Genomic DNA, 20,425 nt, shown 5'->3' with positions numbered 1-20,425 from the left:
AATTGGAAAATAGCCCTTATTACATATATATGGTTAATATTAGGAAGGAATCCATTTTTTAAAATGGTATGGCCCCTGTGAATAAGAACACTAAATTATGACTGAGGGTGAGGGAGAAACCCCAGAGATGAGGCATGTGTTAGCTTATGTGAGATGTAACATTTGTGCTAGAGAGGCTGAGGGGATCCTTCTATGATGGAGATGTAGACTGATGGATAGTGATCCCCAGATTAGCCAGGAATGCTCTCAGGGTGAGGTAACGCCCAGTCTTGGAGCGTTTTTAGGGAAGGTAGCGTTAGGAAACCCAGGGCTTTATGGAGCCTGTCATAATCTTGACTCTAGCTGTGGAAACAGTGGTCTGACTGCAGCATGGGAAGTGCAGGTGTGTAGCTGAAGCGTGGGAAGGACAGATGGCGGTGACAAGGGAGGAGGTCAGTGGGGCTGATGGTCCTAATAAAGAGCTGAACGGTCAATAGAGAGGCAGGAGCAAGGGTAGGCAAGGCTGGTGGGCAGAGAGGATAAATAGGAGAAACAAGGAAGAGGACAGCAAGAGAACAAGGAGAGGGGGATGTCAGGGTTCAGCCACCCAGCTATACAGCAATCCACAGAGTAAGAGTAAGATTTACAGAAGAGAGCAGGAAAAGCCCAGAGACAAAATATAGACAAGTCAAGCTAAGGCCAGACATTCATAACTAAGAATAAGCCTCCATGTGTGATTTATTTGGGAGCTTGGTGGTGGGCCTCTCAAAATGCTAAAAGAGCAAAAACAATACACAACAGGCTGGCCTCGAACTCATAGAGATCTGTCTACCTGTACCTTCCAGGAGCTGGGAGTAAAGGTATGCACCGCCATCACCTAGCTCCAATGGGCTTTATTTACACAGGTTTGCCGTGAGTAAGCTTCTAGCCCCATTCTCCTTCCTCGGGTAACTCTTCACCATTGCTACGCTTCCATGAGAAGTTAGTATACTGACGCAATTCACCAAATATTTGTCAAATGTTTAATATTTATAATAAATATGGGGAACTCCAAGTTATAACTTGATGCAGTATCTGACGCCAAGTGTCTTCCTCAATCTATCTCTACTTTGTAGAGGCAGGGTCTCTTGCTAAACCCAGAGCTCACAAGTTCAGCTAGTCTAACTAGCCACCTTGCACTACGGATCCCTGTCTTTGCCTCTTGGGCACTGGGGTTACAGACTGGCCGACCTAATTTTTATGTGAGTCCTGAATATCTGAACTCTGGTTCTCGCACTTGCTTGTTTGTTCGATTTGTTTATTTGTTTGTTTGTTCTATTTTATTTGAGACAGGGTTTCCTTGTGTAACAGCCCTGGATGTCCTAGAACTAACTCTGTAGACCAGGCTGGCCTCTTGACTCACTGAGTTCTGCCTGTCTCTGTCTCCCAAATGCTGGGATTAAAAGCATGCACCGCCATCACCCGACTTGGTCCTCACTCTTGCGGTGCGGGCACATTCTCCACTGAGCCATCACACAGCCCAGTCTTCAGCATTCTAAACCATTTTCAACGGCACCCCTTCTCTCCATCCTCTTCGCCACTCCCTTGGTTATGCAGACGTCATCATTCATTCATCTAGGCCATTAGGCTGCCTCCGTTTACTCTCACGACTCCCTGCCTTCAGCTCTCCTTGCTCACTGAAGTCAGATCACATTAGTTGCTTGTCTACAGTCTTCAGTGGCTTTCTGATACCTAAATGACAGCATTGAACCAAGCAAGAAGCATCTTTGTGGGCAAGTCAATGACTACCTCAATGTCACCCGTGTTCACTCCTGCCACTCAGCAGGTGCCGTCTGCTCCAGCTCTGTTGACTGCTTTCAAATTTCCAAGTGTCCCCTCACCGGATATTTTACATGCTCTCTCTCTTCCTGGAGCTTTCCCTGCTGTGCCCTGTGAGGTAAATCTCAGGACCCCCTGCAAATCTTTCTAGTCAATACACCCTTTCTGGATTCTGCTGGCGCCCAGTGAGCACACACACTCATAGCCTTCCTTACTCTGTGACAACACGTGTTAGCTGTTTTCAGTCAGTCTCCTCTAAACAGCTCTAAGTACCTACAAGACAAGAGGCGTGTTTTAGTCGTCTCTGTAAAGGCTGAACTAAAGCAGGCAGGCAGGAGGCGTTTAGTATGGGTTGCTCGTTTGATGGTAACTGGGGAGAAGTCAGTGGGCAAAGCACTGGCTATGCAAGCATGAGGACCCGAGTTTGCATCCCCAGCACAAACTGTAAAAGCTAGAGCTCTAGTGCTATAGGGAGCAGAGAGAGATGGGTGTCCCTGGCATCTCTGGATAGCAAACCTAGCAAAAACAGCGAGCTCCAAGTCTATTGACAAATTAGTAATATAAAAAATGGTGGACACATATGATCAGCAATAATTGGGCTCGGTGACTTATAAAAGAGGAGGACATGGAGTTAGGAAAGGGTTGGGGGTCCAGTCTAGGAAGAACTGGAGGAGAAATCAGTGTGGGTGGTATCATCTAAATACACTGTGTTCATATATGACATTTTACATTTTTTTTCTTTTTCTGTTTTTAGAGACAGGGTTTCTCTGTAGCTTTGGAACCTGTCCTGGAACTTACTCTGTAGATCAGGTTGGCCTCGAACACACAGAGATTCACCTGCCTCTGCCTCTACCTTCCAAGTGCTGGGATCAAAGGTGTGCACCATCACCACCCGGCTAAATTTTAAAAACTTTTAAAGGTAAAAAGAGATAGATACATTGCATTCGTGGATGAAATTGCCAAAGAATGAATTTTTAATTTTTTTAAAGGTGAGATAGAGATAAAGGAAGAGATTCCAGTGTCAACCTCTAGCTGACACACATGACTGTAGGGGTGAGGCTACCCACCCACACACATGTACACACACACACACACACACACGTACACACACACACACACACACACACATGTACACACACGTACACACACACATATACACACACACGTACACACACACATATACACACATGTACACACACACATATACACACACACGTACACACACACACACACACACACACGACACAAATGACTAAATAAAGGAACATAAATGAGTAGACCAATGAGCAAACAAACTGAAAGGGAAGAAGCAAAGGTTCTTGAAACTTAAGCCAATGGCGGAGGTCAAAAGGGCAGCAACCAAGAAAAGCTCTGGTACCCATGGTTTCTTTTATGTTTGTTGGTGACAACAGCTGGGACATAAAACATTCAGAAGCTCAGTGCATCATTGCTTTTGAGAAATTTCTAATTAGCCTGAAAAGGTATTCATGATGGCTCTCAGCCTGCCCCATCTCCCTGCAGATCCCAAGAGAATCTAGACTGTCAGTTGTGAAAATAAAGTCCTCCCTGTCTTGAAAAACCAAAATAAAAGTCCTGCCCAAAGAGAACCTGTATCAACATCTTATTCCTGGAGATCCAGAGCAGCTGGTATCTTTATTATTATTATTATTACTTTACTTAGCTACTGTCCTGGGAACTTCACGGGCGTTGAAATGCTCTGTTTTCTGATACGCAGGCTGTTTGTGATTCCTAGAAACCATCATGACAATTCTGGTCAAGCTGACTTTGTCCGGGGGCCACATTTGCACAAACTGCTATCCATTTCCCTGCCCTCTTTTTCACATCCCATCCCATTAGCAGAGGTGACACTGGACAGGGTTAGCTCTGGTGGCTAAACACAAGAAGAGCATGCAAGCCTCATGAAGCACCAGCCACGCAGCAGGGAATTGTCTGAAACCCTGGCAGCTGGGTATGACGGTAACTTTATAATATACCAGACAGAAAGCCATGCAATTAGTATAGACACCAATCATCAGTTTTCTTGTCACCTAACAGCCTGTCTACAAAATGGGCGTTTCTTGCTTAGCTGGCTATTCTGTCCCTGGTGGATACACTTACACTTACCAGCATGCTGCCTTCTTTATTTACCTTAGACATACTTGAGACCTTGCGCTCTGCTGAAAGAGTAGCAGGCACGTTACTCTACAGACTGCAATGGCCTTTGTTCTAAAGTAGCCATCATAGCTCACAGACATACATGCAAGCAAAACACTGACACACATTAATAATAACAACAACAACAACAACAACAATAATAATAAAATTTGGGAGTGGGCAGAAGACGGGGTTTCTCTGTGTAGCCCTGGCTGTCCTGGAACTCACTCTGTAAACCAGGCTGCTCAAATTCAAAGATCGTCCTGCCTTTGCCTCTCAGGTGCTAGGACTAAAGGCATATGCCACCACTTCTGTCTAAAAGTAAATCTTTAAAAAAAATTGAAATAAGAAAAGTCACGGTGTTCACAAAGAAAGAATGAATATATTCAAAACCACTCCAGGTGCAGCTCAGTGGCAGGGTGCTCGATTACAATGTACTAGACAGGATTACAATGTACTAGACAGTGGGTTCAATTCTCAACACCACATGTACACACATACAAACCACTCTGTCTGTATGTGCTCATGTAGACATGAAATGTAGACATGAAATGTTAACCATGCTGGACCTGGTGGCACCCGCTTGTAATCACGTCTACTCACGAGGCTAGGGCAAGAGAATAATGAGTTCATGGTTTGTCTGGGCTACAGAATGAGTTCAGTGCTAGCCGTGGCAACTTAAGGAGACCCTGGCTCAAAATAAAAGTCAGAGGGAGATAGAGCATAGTTCAGGGTAGAGCATCAGTTAGCATAGATGAGGGCCCAGGCCCAATCTCCAGCACCAAAAAAAGAAAAGAAAAAAGTGGGCGCAACCAGCCATCACTTTGTGTGTAAAATGTTATGCCCAAGCTGTCCCTCTCTTGGACTGCCGCTGCCTTCCGTCATCACTGCAACGCAAACCCTGCTCTGATCTCATGCTATGTCGCCCCCCCCCCACGGTGTCTTCCAGACATCAGCGTTTTTGCTTGTTTTCCACCCCACGTGCACTCATTCTTTAATATTGCCCTCTGTACACTAAAAGCACCATTCTTGGTGCCAGGTTCACTGCCCTCTGCCGTCTTCCATTCACACCTCCATATCCACAAAGTTGCCAACTGTGAAAGCCAGTTCTGTCAGCTTAACTGGCCACGGGGTGCCCAGGCCCTTCGTCAAATATTTATTCCGATCACCTGTAACAGTGGACAAGATTATTATACAAATAAAGCAAGCGGTCCACCAAAATGTAGGCGGGCTTAGCCCAATCTGAATTTTAAAATGTCCTCTGTTCAATCATCTAATCCTGGGATGTTGGGTTTTGTTTTGCTTTGTTTTTCTAGTTTCCAGATTCAACCAGTAAAACATTGGCTTTTGGCCCATGGGCCTGCGAGCTTCCAGCTTTCCCACTGTCTCTCTGCAGGGGCTCCCGCTCACCTACTGCAGATCTTGGAACTCCTCAGTCTTCACAATCGTGTGACCTCAACCTTATAATAAATCCCACCCCCAGGCCCTTAGTACAACCTGTTCTGGAGAAGCCCGGCCAGTATCAGTCCCACGGATGCCTTTCTTCATCAAGAGGAGAACTGACTCCATTCAGTTGTCCTCTGGCCTCCTGTGCAACATTCTTAATGTGGAAGGCTTAAACTTTGCTCATGTGGTTCTCTCTCCAGCTTGTATTGTGTTCGCATATGTCTTCTCTGCCCTTATGCTTGAGGGTAACGGCTGCTACCTCTCTTTATATCCCCCAGAGCCTAATGCAGTGCCTCTATTGTTGAGTAGGTGAACATTATCTCAAGCAAAACAAGACATTTAAAGACTATCAAAGCTTGACACAACACTACATAACTGGATTTGAAGACACATAATATATAGATGATCTATTTCTGACAAAAATCAGAAGTTACTCCTTTAGCAGCCAACTACAGTATATGGAAGGTGCTTAGGCAGTGTTTCTATTACCTGCAGAGTTTTTAAATAACTCTCAATCAAACCTCACTCCTGAACAATCAAATTAGCTCTGGGGTGGATTGTAGGCTGTCTTGTTTTTAACCTTCCCAAATAACTCTTATAGGCAGTCAGAGTTGGCAATCACAGTCCATAGGGAATGCGGCGAACTGATTTTGGTTTATGTTTACATGAGGGATGAACTTCTATTGAAAAAGAGGCTTCGGTGCTGGAGAGGGGGCTCAGCTGTTGAGAGCACTGGTTGCTCTTGCTAGAGGACCCAGGTTGGGGTCCCAGCATCCATGTGGTGGTTCACAACTGTCTATAGCTCCAGTTCCAGGGCACATATGTACACATCCATGGAAACACACATACAGAGAATAAACAAATACATTTCAGCTTATCTTAGTCACACAAAGGGAAGACATGTAACTGAAAAATTACCCAGTAACTAGCATTTATTGATCACGTACACATTCCTTTTGACACCTAAAGAAGTAAGCACTGTTACTGGATGCATTTTGCAAATGGAGGCTAGGAACCTGGGAGAAGCACCTGAATTTGCAGAGACGACCAGTCAAGGTAGCGGAGATGAGGAAGAGGCTTCAGAGTGGGTAGGATATTTGGTGCTTTAGTAATTTCTGAGTGTATGTACCAATGTACGTGTGTGTTGTGGGTGTGTACACGGGCATGCGCATGTATGATGCTTTGTTTTTTGGCTACGCTGGTGACTGATCTCAGGACCTAGCATATATATTTGGCAAGTTCCATATCATTGATGTATGTCCCCAACTCTGAAGCTTTTTCAGCTGAGCTGAGGTGAAACAGATTAGAGGGGCATGGGATTGGGGTTAGATCAAATAGAAAATAGAAAGCAGAAAATATCCCTGAGAGAAGAAAGAGCAGGGGCTTGGGGCATGGTGACAGGGTAGGCCAAGGAGGAAACATCAGGAAGAGTTTCTCAGGTGTTGGTATTCAGGCATATGAACTGGTTTGTCCTCGGGGTTCTGACAGGATACCCCCTCAGCTGCAGTCACTAAGAGCACCACCTGTGTACATTCACTATGTTCCCCCTTAAAAGGGCCCTGCCCACCTCCCATCCTCCTCTCTCTCTTTCTCTCCCTCTGTCTCTCTCCCTCTCCCTCCTCTCTCACCCCCTCTTTCCTCTCTCCTGCTGCTCCTGTCTCCAGAGGCCAGTCTCCCCCGTCTCCTTCTCCCTTTTTATGGTCTCTTTCCCTAATAAAAAATCCCTCGGCTTGAATCCTGTCACGTGTCATCTTTCTCTCATGCACCGCTTTTCTTAAATTTCATCGGGAGAGGACAGAACCCATGGGCTTCAGCATGCTGACTCGCCACAGTTCTCCCTTATGCCAATTGCCCGCTTTAGCTAAGTTGAGGTGACTCTGGGAAAGGGCCCAATTAGGGAAGCTAGCAAAGGGATGCTCCCCACACAGTCCTCCCTTAGGCCAAAGTCGTGAGCGTTGTTCATCCGGAGTCCCAGAGTGGCCAGCAACTGGAAAGTGTGGAGTTAAGAACCAAGTATCACTGGGAACACGAACTAAGACTAAGGCAGAAAAGACCCCGAGACCAAAAGTACAGGAGTAGTTCTCCTGGTTAGAGGGGACCCTGGGACCTACTCTCCAGAGACCCTAGTGGTCTGGAGGTCTTCTCCAGCATTCCAGGCCATTGTTAGTGACACATCAACACAAACAGAAGCTAAGAACATGCATTTGAGTAGCCTTCTAGCCCCCCCAGTTAGGGCCCCGTACCTCACAGGTGATCCTCGGCAAGTCCGACCCTACCTTTGGTTAGGGAGTGAATCCCCAGCTTGACCTGGGAAAAGTTTCCGCTTCCGATCTCGCCTCGAATTCGATAGAAGCCTATGCGCTTCCCCAGCGTGATCTCCCTCACCACCTTCTCATCTTGGCACATGTCCTGAGTCAGTTTCTCGAAGGGCGTCAGTTGGCGCGGCTGGTCCTCCTCGCCCTCCTGGCCAGCCTCGGTCTGGCAGCTGCTTTCCACACTGTCCCGCCGGTCCCACCTGTCACAGTGTGTGTTCACCAGGCCGCCTCCATTCACAAACACTGCGGTCATCGTCCATGCAGGCTCACGTCTCCATCTCAGCCCGGAGCCTGGCAGGGCAGCTTGTAGGACAGCCGGGCAGAGGCCGCAAGGGAGGCAGGCGTGAGCTGAGGTCTCCTGGTCCGCGAGAGCGCTGAGAGCTGAGCGACAAGTCCTGCCGGGACCCGGTGACCACAGAGAGCCTGCACAGTCCTGCGGGTCCTCACTCCGGGCCCTTCCCGTCTTCCCTCACCTCGGGTTTCCAAGCTCGCTGTACAGTTACCATAACTCCTCCCGAGGTGGAATCTGACGCTCTGTGGTAGGTGGCTGCGACCAGGCACAAAGGCTCCGCTTCATTTATTTCCCGGTGTAACCAGGCAGTCTTGCACTCCAGAGTGCTGAAGCCCCTTGGAGGCCCCCGAGTTCCTGCAGTGGCTTCTCGTCGCTGACCTTCATCTTGCTGTCAAATCGCAGGACCCTGGGGACTTAATAATCTGAACTCCAGAAAGAAAGAGTCTTGTAAATCAGCCTTTGGTCACACAGGCAGCCAGAGGATTAAATCCTCACAATGTCACTTTAGCAGGCCTTTATTTAGATGAGCCCTCTTCTAAGCCCTGAGCTGTCCTGAAGGTTTGGCAGGTGACAGCTCATCCTAAGAAGAGAGAGTGAAATCATTAGCCCATTCTGACATACCGCACAGGAGAAACACGAAACTGCCTAGTGAACATCTTTCGGAAAGCACTCTACGAGCTTATGACTCATATTAATAGTAGATGCTAAATTACATACCATCTAACAGGAAGAAACGTCAACATATATACATGTTCTCAATGCACGTTTTAAGAGACCTTTGCAGTCCATGAGTCTCAAGCAAGGCAATTGTATTTCTTGAAGTTTAGGAAAATACATTTGTCATATTAGCTCAATGCAAAAACTAGATTAAAAAAAAAACCATGAGATAGCAATAGAGTTTATCAATTTTCAAACTGCCTTACATTTTATGAGCCCTCCTGGCCAGCCTCGGTCTGGCACATTTTATGAATGTGTTTTATCTCCTTTAATGTCTTCATATTCCAGTTCTTCTTCACTGATTCTTTCATTCTTCCTGTTTTGTCAACGACAAAGACAACTTTTATGTCTCAGATGGGCTGCCAGTCTCCAGGCCCAGCCCTTCATTTGAGAGACAGAGTCGGAGGGCAGCGTGGCCAGGGTGTGAATGCTGCCTGGTGCCTGCACGCTCTATTCCGCTAATTGTCCTAGGCTCGCAGGGCCCTTTGGGATGTTCACACAATAGCACTAAGCATCCTCTCTCTGAATCAGTCCCCTTGGCATTTTGATATCTTCTGAAATATCACTTCTCTGCGAAGGTGGAAAGCCCACCCACCCCTGCTTCCCCTCCCACAGCATGGAATGCTGGGATCTGTGTGCTGACAGTATTCACTAAATGTGCATTGAACTTGATTTTTTTTTACTTGAGCATTTTTAACTACAAATTGGGCAAAACAAACAAACAATTAAACAAAAAAAACCAACCTAACAGATTGCCTTGGAAATGCAATTTCTAGTCTGCCTGAAGATGTTATGTTATTGTTATGTATAGGACTGCCTGTATTGTTATTACGGATTAAGTATAGGGTTGCTGTAAGAAAGGGTAGGAGGTTCTTGCCCAATACTCCTCCTATTTCTGGGTATGGGGACATGAAGGGGGAATAAGGTTACAGGGCTATAAGGAACCTCTGAGCAATAACTAACCCAACTTTAAAGTAGAGTGATTCAGATGTTAAAAAAAACAAAACAAAACCATTAAGGCAAAAGCTCCTTTACTGGCTAAGGAAATTTAAGACACTAATTAGTGATTGTTCAGGGCTCACAGACTCCTCCTTTGAAACACTAACAAAATCCATGACCAGGAAAAAGTACATCCACACACACAATTTGCATCTATGTTAGAGTTCGCAGACACTCTGACACCTATCTCTGGATGTCTGGCTAAGCGACGGTCAAGTGACACTAGACACGGTCAGATTTGCAGTACAGAGTTCATGAGAGACAGGAGTGGCACCAACTGTAATTCTGAAAGAAACTGTAGCTTAACTTATGCAGAAGAGAAGGGCTGGGGGCGGGGTGCAGTGAGTCACCTACCACGCAGCAGGCGCTAGGAAGAGCTCTTGGTTCTGGGAGGTCTTGGAGTGCCTCCGCCCTGGGCTGAGGTTGTCAACAGTCTACTTTACCACAGCTAAACGAATAAAGAAGGTGTGCTTTGTTCTTTCGGTGTCCCAGGGCTCCACACAGGGCCTGTCACGCGTCCAATAAGTTTTTTAAAGAAGAAATGAACTAAATCCCAGGTTACCCAATGCTAGATTTTCGTTGGTTTGGTAGGCGTAAATATCTTTTTATTTATAAACTAATACCACTAGCCCAACATTTACTTTTAATTATCTCAGAACACTAGTGCAGCACATTCGTTTCAAAGCCTGGGCTACGCTGTACCGGCTGTTAGGATTCTCGACTCCACCTTCCCATGTGGATGAAAAGCTTAGCTGCAGTTCCATCATCTGACTGGGAAGTGCCGTAGGACTCCTTCCTTGCCCTTGCTCCCCAAGCCCTCAGGACTCCAGACACCTGCTTTCCTCGGCTCCCACACAACTGCTGGGACTTGTCCTCTACTTTCCTGGTCCCCAATGCTCTCAGTGTGGGTTCTGCATCTTGAACTCCACTAGGCCCTGGGATGACAGTGTTTTAACCTCACTATCCTAAATGGCTTTTGGTGCCTCTTAGGAACAAGTCCCCCTTCTTGTTCCACATGGGGGAGAGGTCAGATATGATTGCTGACAGTGGTCAAGCTGGATAGTGGTTTATGGGCTGTATACCCTCAAGCTAGATTTCTTGCAACATGACCTTAAGCCAATTCTCTTTTCCGAAAGGCCAAGAAAACAGTTAATCTTCTATTTAAATTAGGTAAAGAAGCTTCTACAAATTTACAAGAATTAGGTTTGTATTGAAGATGAGTTGACTCATGTTGAAAATGCCAATAATCCAATTAAGGGGAAACAAACCCATTTCTACTCCAAAATAAATCACATAAGTAAATATAGACAAGAGCATAGAACACCAGGGGTGGGGAGGCTATCTCATTGGTTAGAAGGCTGAAGGGCGCAGAGCCAAAGTCATGGTGACTATTTGAGTGTAGAAGAGAGCAAGCTCCAAGCCTGTACTTCTCCAGAGAAATCTGGGATGCTTTCTGCCTGCTCCTCCCTGCCCAAGTCAGGAAGGACCCTGGGCACAGGGGAAGGTATCAGGTAAAACTTGCTTATGAAATCCTGCCTTCATCTTCCTGCACTTGCAATTTCTGGAAAAGAGGTGACTAACCATCTAAACCTCCAGGAAGGGCCTTCTTTTTTACTGAACTAGCTCTGGAGGAAAGCCCCCCCCAAAAAAACCCTACATTTGGAGACAGTGTAATGCAAAAGTTCTCTGACTGACCACTGCACAATTCTTGGGAACCAGTGCCCCTCCACACACACACACACACACACACACACACACACACACACACACACACACACACACAAGAGAGAGAGACAGCAGACAGACACACACACACACACACACACACAGAGAGAGAAACAGAGAGGGACACAAAGATAAACAGAGACAGGGACAGAGAAATAAAGAGACAGGAAGAGACAAAGAGAGAAAGTTTGCTAACCAGTCTCAGTTTCTTCCTAGTAGAGTAAATGGCCACCCAAGAGGCAGCAAAGGAAGGCTCCAAAACGAAAGAACCCATCCCTGCTCAAACCACCACAACCAAAGGCACTTAAAAGAAACAGTACAAGAAGTAAGCAGAGAATATCCATAAAATCGAAACAAAACACTAGAACTTAAAAGACCACTCAGACAAGAGAGCTCATTATTTTTTTTAATCTAGAAGAGATGAACAGTAGAGAATAAAAGAAAAAGATCTGGTCAATCAATTCAGAAATCCCAACATCTGATTATCAGAATTCCCACTCTCACTGTAATATTCTCAATAATGACAAACATTAAAAAAAACTGGGTAATGGTGGTGTACAGTTTTAATCCTAGTATCCAGGAGGCAGATGCAAGCAGATCTTGGTGAGTTCAAAGCTAGTCTTGTTACAGAGAGTTCCTGAACAACCAGGTCTACACAGAGAAATCCTGTCTTGAAAATAATAATTATTATTATAATGACAAACATACATTCCTGTCACACTAGAATTGCCAATAAACTGTGTACTTTTCTAAAACAGATATAAATGAGGAGAAACTCCACACACTCTCACATTCTACTAGAATGAAAATCAGAATAAAAGAGTACACAGGAACAGTAAATCTGTGTATCTTGTATATGTCCATGAGAGGACTGCATGTTCATTTTGCATTTTATCCCGCCCCCAGAGTTACATTAGGGCTCTGCTTAGAGTTTAAAGGGCTGCTACCAACAGCACACATCTTGATTCCTTTTTAGTAGTATCCCTAGACATCAAGCTAGATCATGTTGAAAATTAAACAAGTAATGGAAGTTAAACTATGCCTAATTTCAGATGAAATCTCCTGTATTTCAGATGCCTTTTACCTCTTTGATTGTGATCATTTTTTTATGGACCCTAATAAGAACTTAGAAACTTAGTCAGACAAAAATATGGAGTCGTGTCATCACAGATCAAAGTATCTGGAGGAGGCAGAATGGTCCTTAATTATTAGCTTACTGCTGTCGCGCAGCAATGCATTAAATAAGATGAAAGAAAACAAGGCTTACTTGGTAATTTATTTTTGTGACTTGCAACCCACTGTGAACATGATATCAAAGGAAGCCATCTTGCCTTTGTTCTCTTTGTCTCCGTTTCAAACCTTCTGGGCCAGGCTTTCAGACAATCCCTTTGTCAGCTGGCAGGGCCAGGCTCGCTTAGAGGAAAATCTAGGGTGTTTTCTATATGTAGCAACAAGACTTGGTGTTAATAAGGCTGTGATTGTAATCCTCCTCAGACGCACTACACCCTCACACAGAGATCGGTTACCGAGCAGTTCATTTGAAAGTTTATTTTAGCATTTAGAAATAATTTGCGCCATCTTTACTTTTGGCCTTAGCTCTTATTTCTCAGCATCCATGGCCAAGAACCCCATGCGGAGCAGTGAAGACATTTGGAAGCAAATGCAAAATCATTGTGAACTGCTTCTGCGCAAATGCAGTGCTGCAACTCTGTAACACAGCTGCTTCCCAATTTGCTATCACAGGCTGCTCTCCGGCTGTTCATCTCAGGTCTTCCCAAGTCCACCCACACTCACCGTCCATGGCCAGTCTTCTCAGCCTAAGGGGCCTCTATCTGCTCTCTTCCTATACCGAGTTCTACCACACTAGAGAGTTCCATGACCATTGAGACCACAGGCTGAAACGTCTGTGGTGGTGGTGCAAGTGTGCTATCCAGATGACCCCTCACAATGCCCCTAGCAGGCTAAGCCAGCCCGTGCTCTGCTCCATCTGGGTCAAATCTTGTAATCCCCCAAAGAAACTAGAAATGGAGACTTTTTTTTTTATAAACTCTCTGAATCTGTAAATGGTGGATTAAAAATGTTTTAAGCATGGCCAGGCGGTGGTGGCACATGTCTTTAATCCCAGCACTCGGGAGTCAGAGGCAGGTGGATCTTTGTGAGTTCAAGGCTGGGCTGGACCGACAGCCTCCAAAACAATACAAAGAAACCCTGTCTCGTAAAACCAAAAAAAAAAAAAAAAAAAAGTTTTAAATGTAGTAAATGAAACTGAACAGTTGGACCACAGTTGTGCAGTATGGTGTGTTTGTACCAATGCACATACTCATGTGTGTTCATGTGGAGGCTACTCAACAGAGCATTGTCTGTCGTAGAATGCCTGGCATTTAAAACACAAATATTCTCTGATGGAAACAAAACTTAGCAATTATTTAAAAATTATATTGTATAGGAACGGGGGATGACTCATTGGGTAAAATGCTTCTTTGTATTTTTAAATGTATTTATTTTGCATACAGTGTTCTGTCTGCATATATGTCTGCAATCCAAAGGAGATCTCATTACAGATGGTTGTGAGCCAAAATGTGGTTGCTGGGAATTGAACTAAGGACCTCCGAAGAGCAGCCACTGCTTTCAACCACTGAGCCATCTCTCCAGCCCATAAAATGCCTCTTATTCAAGCATGAGGACACGAGTTTGAACCACCGACCCCTGAGCGAAAGCTGGATGCATTAGTGATATCCCTCCCAGCACTGGGGACTAAGAAAAAGATGGGCTCTAGTCTGGCCAGCCCGTCTAACAAAACAAGAGTTCCTAGTTTAGAGACCCTGTCTTGGACTTCAAACAAGCAGGGAGTGACATGGAGATAGTGTGTCATGCACTGAGCCACAAACAGGTAACCCTGAGCAGAAAAACAAACACATTCTCCATGCCCCCAGAAACAGCTAATTTAGGAAGCACTGTGGGACACTCAGACTTATTTGCAATTCTCAGTTTATTTTTAGGGAATTAAAATGTTTGCACATCAAAGCCCAAACTGCTCTTTTACTGTTTGGTGGTGTCACTTAGTTCTAGAGGAATGTATTCTGGAAGACATGAAGAATAGCACATGAGCGATGGGATCAGGGAATTTAAGAAAACCTTTTTCTATTTGAGCCACACCAAGAAAAGTCTACTGCTCACAAGCAGTTACTGCTGCCGGGGAGGGGAGAGTCCTGCAGAGCAAACACTTCGACCGATTAAAAAGTTCAAGTGCATTTGAAACCCTTATTGAGTGTCCCCTACCTGACTGATTCCTGCACACAAAACAGACAACATGCTGGAGATCAGTGCTAAAGATCAAGCCCAGGGCCTCACACAACCTAGACAAGTCTCTGCCTGAGCTATTCCTCCAGCCTTTGTTTGTTTTGGGGGTTCCTAAGATTCGGCATGCACCCATTTTTGAAAGCCACTGTTTTAAAGCATAGAAACTTCAGGCAGGCAAAGACCGCATTTTCCCTTTTCTGCTGTAGTTGGGTTTGGCTGTATGTCTGCATTTTATTCATGGACTCTGAGCAGAAGCAATAAAGACAGTTGTTAGGTTATTGCCTTAAAAGGAGACAGTCATACCCGACCCTCTTGCCTCTTTCCATCTTCTGGCTGGCTGGAATGTGGACACAACAGTGTACTAGAAATAACCATTTAGACCAAGATGGAAGCCAAATACTGAGACTGGAAGAGCCACAGAGAGAAGTGTGGATGCCATCATAATGTACTGTGGGTACCACAGACCCAAAGCTACATGGATAAATAAAAGATCATGAACTGAAACCATAAGCCAAAACGATGTTTCCTTCTGTTAAGTTTTTTACCACAACAATTTCTGGTTTTGGTTTTTCAAGATAGGGTTTCTCTGTGTAGCTTTGGAGCCTATCCTGGAACTCACTCTGTAGACCAGGCTGGCCTCAAACTCATAGAGATCCACCTGTCTCTTCCACCAGAGTGCTGGGATTAAAGGCACCACCACTGCCTCTGTTTACCTCAAATACTTTATCACAGCAAGAGAAAGCAGACTAGCTGGGCTTGGTGGTGCATACCTACAATTCCAGTACCCTAGAGGCTTAGGCAGGGGCATTGTAAGAGTGATAGTTGTAAGTCTGTCCTACATACCAAGCCTCTATCTAAAAAAAAAATTGATAAAAACAAAAACAAAACCAATTAACCAAACAAACAAAAAAACAGGAGACCGTTGACTAGCCCAGATTCTGTCTTCTTTAAGCAACCTGATGGTTGTGCAAGGAAGTGCTTTGATTTCTTACATCAAATTTCATATTGTTGCCAGGCAGTGGTTGCGCATGCCTTTAATCCCAGCACTCAGGAGGCAGAGGCAGGTGGATCTCTGTGAGTTCGAGACCGGCTTGGTCTACAAGAGCTAGTTCCAGGACAACCTCCAAAGCCACAGAGAAACCCTGTCTCAAAAACCAAAAACGAAAAAAATTCCATATTGTCTGAACATTTTACTAATGAACCTCTATAATTAAATATTTGTATCTGTCTGCAGTTATCTGTCTTTTAGAGAGAGAGAGAGAGAGAGGGTGGAGAGAGACAGACAATAGACAATAGACAAAGGCTAGTGAGGGAAGCCAGATAATCAACTACAGAAACTTCAGATTTTAGTTTTCTGGTACTGTAGAATATTTCAAATATTCACACCTTTGTGTAATCTAATTCACAAATCTTAATTATACCTGGAAGAAAGAACAGTGATTCAAAAAATTATGCCGCCATAGCTTCTGAGTAAAAAGTTAGTTTCAACAAACAGTATCATCAATTTGTTTTTTAAATATGATTATTACAATTTTGTTTATCACAGGACGTGTATGTGTGGGCATGTGTGGAGAACAACTCTGTGGAGTCAGTTCTCTCCTTCCTTACATGGGTTTGGGGAAGTGAACTCAGAATCACACAGCAATTCTGTCCACTGTGCCATCCTGCTGGCCCTAGCCATCCTTACCTTTCCAGCAATATTGTAAATTACATAATGACGTAAATGTCAGTGTTGAGATTTTATCTGTACTTAGTAAATATGTTTTACTTTGTTGTGTACAAGCTTTAGGGAAAAGGGGAATTTAAACTTTTGTGTTTTCACATTTTTTCAGTTTCTTTAATACAAAATTGTTTCTATTCACTTATAAAATACAGTGGGTATTAAGCAGAAGACCACAAGCGTGTTCTTCCATTAAACACTGTCAGTAGATGATGCGAGCTGAGGAGGAACTCTACTTTGAAGGCATTTCTTTTAAATCAAACCACCGAAGGGGGGATTGTGACCACTGGTCTTGGCTTCCCACTGAATGTCTGTGTTCCGGGCACGACACTTTCTCAGTGTTTTTACCAGCAAGTGAGAAGACTGGACTGTCTTTGGCTCACTCTGCTTGACACCTTCTGGGATTCTGGATTTAGCAATGCTAAAAATCCAGATCATCAGTGAAACACAAAAGGCCTGAAGTCCTAATGTCACATTGCCCTCTTCTGGACCTTTGCAGTATCCACAGGGATCAAAGATTGAAAGCTCAGAAACCACACTGCGCATGCTGGAATACTATATAGCTCAGCTCCTTTCTGCCACAAACAGCTCAGAAGGAGGCCTGGAAGCATTCTGATAGGAGTGTTGAGAGGCCATCCAGGAGCCGAAGACTCGGAATATGGAAAAGTTGAATGTCAACTCAGAGAAAAGGTGAGAAAGAGAGAGAGAGGAGAGAGAGAGGGAGAGAGAGAAAGAGAAATCACGTGTACACACATAGCTGTCATGCTGTATGGCACAGAACATGAGTTTTTATGCTCCTAGTTGTATTTCTGCCTTCTGAATTCTTCATAGGCCGATTTCTTCCTTGCCCCCTCTCCAAATTCCCCATCCTATTGACTCAGAATTCAGTCTTATCTAATGTATATCCTGGGATCCGAGATTCCCTCTTTTTCTGGGCCATAGCCGATTGCCTGTAACTTCTGAAGCCTAGGATGAACCGAGAGAGCCTAGATGCACTGTTAGCTAGAGAAGGCAGAGGGCCAGGGTCTCCTGCTCGACTGTCTAATGCTCTCTAAGGGCAGCTCACTCTAGAAATTATTTCTTACAAATGGAGCGAGTGTTGGACTGGTGAGGTGCCTCCATCAGTAAAGGCACTTGCCCCAAAGTCTGGAGCCCCGAGTTCAATCCCTGAGACCCGTTTGGTAGTAGGAGAGAACTAGTTTCCAAAAGTTCTCCTCTAATCTCCATACCTGCACCATGGCGGGCAAGTATTTGCTCCATTACACAATCAATAAATAAGCAAGTCATTATTTTTTTTTAAGGAACAGGTGTTAACATAGAAGGTGAGGCTAGACTCTGGAGAGTTTGCGGTTTTATCTCCACCTGACTTAACAAAATAAGAAAGATGATCAGCTGGCTTTTAGCAGATACGTGGTGTATGTGCTGGGAACACACACACACACACACAAACCCCTGCGCCCACGCCCGTCTCCTGCCTGGCACCGTCTCTCCTCTCTCTTATTTACCCCTTTGCAGTTTCTTTTTAAGTCTTCTCAACAAGTGCTCAGCCACATGTGGAATTTTCCATGTCCTCAGTGGCTCACTGTGAGCCTCCCTAAGTCGCCCTGATCCTGTGTGATGCGACCCCACCCCCACCCCCGATCCGTAACATTTCTTCCCCTCCAGCCTGGGCTCTTGTTTCCCTCTGCTACTAGCTGACATCACTTGAGATCTGTGTACCGGAATCTGGTCTTTGCCTGCGTATTGCTCCCTATAATCTGAATGGGCCAAGCTCCCTCCGGAGTTGTCCTTGAGAGCAGACCCGTCCACTGAGGGACAGTCCATCCCCACAGCGCTTCCAGCTTCGTCTTGAGAACACCACACTGACAACTCAGACGGTGCCTCCGCTTACACTCGTATCTCACATTAGGTCTTTCTGTGGGAGAACTTGTCTGAACGTCAGGGAGTAAGATCTATATTTAAAGTAGGAGAATAAAACTTCAGGCTTTTTTTTTCCTCCAGATTTGTTCCCGTCATGGCTTTCCCTGTTGGGTAAATGGCAGAACATCCTTCTACTGAAGTCACAGGCATGGACTCCTCTATTCTCTCACATTTCATAGTCTGTCAGCCCTCTGCCAGAGAGTACCCTGAGCATAGACACTTGCCACCACCAGCGGTTGTGAGACAGCTCAGTCGCTAAAGGCACTTGTCACCAAACTTGATAGTTCTCTTACACACACACACACACACACACACACACACACACACACACACACGTCATTTTAAATGTAAAAATTTTACGGAAACCTAGCTCTTTTGTCCCTGCATGCCCGTGGTAAATGGGGCCTGTTTCAAACAAAGCACCCATAAAGATTTTTTTGTTTTGTTTTGTTTTTTTGAGACAGAGTTTCTCTGTGTTACAGCTCTGGCTGTCCTGGAACTAGCTCTATAGACCAGGCTAGTCTCTGCCTCCCGAGTGCTGGGATTAAAGGTTTGCACCACCACTGCTTGGCCAGAAAGATCCTTTTAGAAGACAACAGATCAGGCCATTTCTTAAACCTTTTGAGGGAGGATGGTGGTGGCTCACACCTGTATCCCAGTAGTCCAGAAGCAGACATAGCTAGATCTCTAGTTCAAGGCTTGCCTGGTCTACAGAACAAGTTTGAGGACAGACAGGTCTACACAGAGATACCCTGTCTTGAGAAAAAACAATCCAAAAAAAATATTCTTTGGTAATTTTCCATTTTAGTCACAGTGAAAGCCTAAAATGTCCTCCAAGGCTCTTCCCTGAGTGGTCCCTTTCCTCTCTGAGGTCACCTCCACCAATAACCCCTTTACTCACCCGCATTCCAGCACTGCTCTCTTCATGCTTAAACGAGGTAAGCATGTTGTTGCCTCTGCCAGCACCGGCTGACTGACTGTGAGGCTGATTTCACTCACTGAAAACCCAGTGGAGCTCCCTCACGTACTCCCGACACCTGAAGCACTGTGGTTTCCTTTCCTGCTTTATAGTCGTTACTCATCGTCCAGGCCCTCTCTCCCATCAGACAGACACTCTGAAGGGTAGTGACCCTGTGTGACTTATTTAGATGACATCATCTACAGGGTGTCTTAGCTGGGTTCCTGTTACTGATGTGATGAAATGCCACAACCAACAGCAACTTGTGGAAGAAAGGGTTGGTTTGATTTTATAGCTTCTAGTTCATTCTCCAGAGAAGTCAGGGCAGGAACCGAGGGAGGCAGGAACTGAAGCAGAGGCCATGGGGAGTGCTGCTTCCTGGCTTGCTTCTCCTGGTGCCAAGCCAACAGGGTAGAATCAAAACCCCCCTGTAACTCCAGCTACAGAAGATCTAGCGCCCTCTTCTGGTCTGTGAGGGCACTTTCGCTCATGTGCACACAGGTGCACACACACACACACACACATACACAAACACACACAAGCACAAACACATGAATTAAAAGCAAAACAAATATATTTTTTAATTTAAAAGTAGGTCATTCATTTTTTTGTTATTACACTTGTTATTTACAGAGTCTAGGTATAAAGTCCTTATTAACCTGTCGCAGCAGCATACAAAAGTAGGATTTGCTGAAGGAGCTGGAGGCAGAAAGATCACAAATTCCTTATTGTACACATGACTTATAAGACATTTTTCCCATCCTGTGAGTTCATTTTCTTTATTTTTTCTTCAAAAGAATTCATACATTTTGATGATGCTCCATTTATCTGTTTTTATCTTTTTGTTTGTTTGTTTTGTTTTGTTTTTCAAGACAGGGTTTCTCTGTATTGTTTTGGAGGCTGTCCTGGAACTCGCTCTGTAGACCAGGCTGGCCTCCACCTCACAGAGATCCGCCTGCTTCTGTGTCCCGAGTGCTGGGATTAAATGTGTGCACCACCAACGCCAGACATGTTTTTATCTTTTATTACTTTTACTTTTTGTATCATATTTAAGAAACTATCCCTAACCAAGGTCAGGAAAG

General features: G+C 44.9%; 1 protein-coding gene across 2 annotated transcripts in view; it reads right to left on the bottom strand.

The window, feature by feature from the left end:
• Positions 1–20,425, bottom strand: part of Nim1k (NIM1 serine/threonine protein kinase) — a 41,778-nt gene that overhangs the window by 5,498 nt on the left and 15,855 nt on the right. For both annotated transcript variants that reach the window (XM_040728870.1, XM_005082787.4), the window contains exon 2: positions 7,674–8,584. In XM_040728870.1, the coding sequence (XP_040584804.1) occupies positions 7,674–7,965 (292 nt within the window). In that variant the 5' untranslated portion in view covers positions 7,966–8,584. The remainder of the gene's footprint in view (positions 1–7,673; positions 8,585–20,425) is intronic.

The sequence above is a fragment of the Mesocricetus auratus genome, unplaced genomic scaffold, assembly GCF_017639785.1.
Source record: "Mesocricetus auratus isolate SY011 unplaced genomic scaffold, BCM_Maur_2.0 Super-Scaffold_100020, whole genome shotgun sequence".
Lineage (NCBI taxonomy): Eukaryota > Metazoa > Chordata > Mammalia > Rodentia > Cricetidae > Mesocricetus > Mesocricetus auratus.
This window is presented reverse-complemented; position numbering and strand designations above follow the sequence as displayed.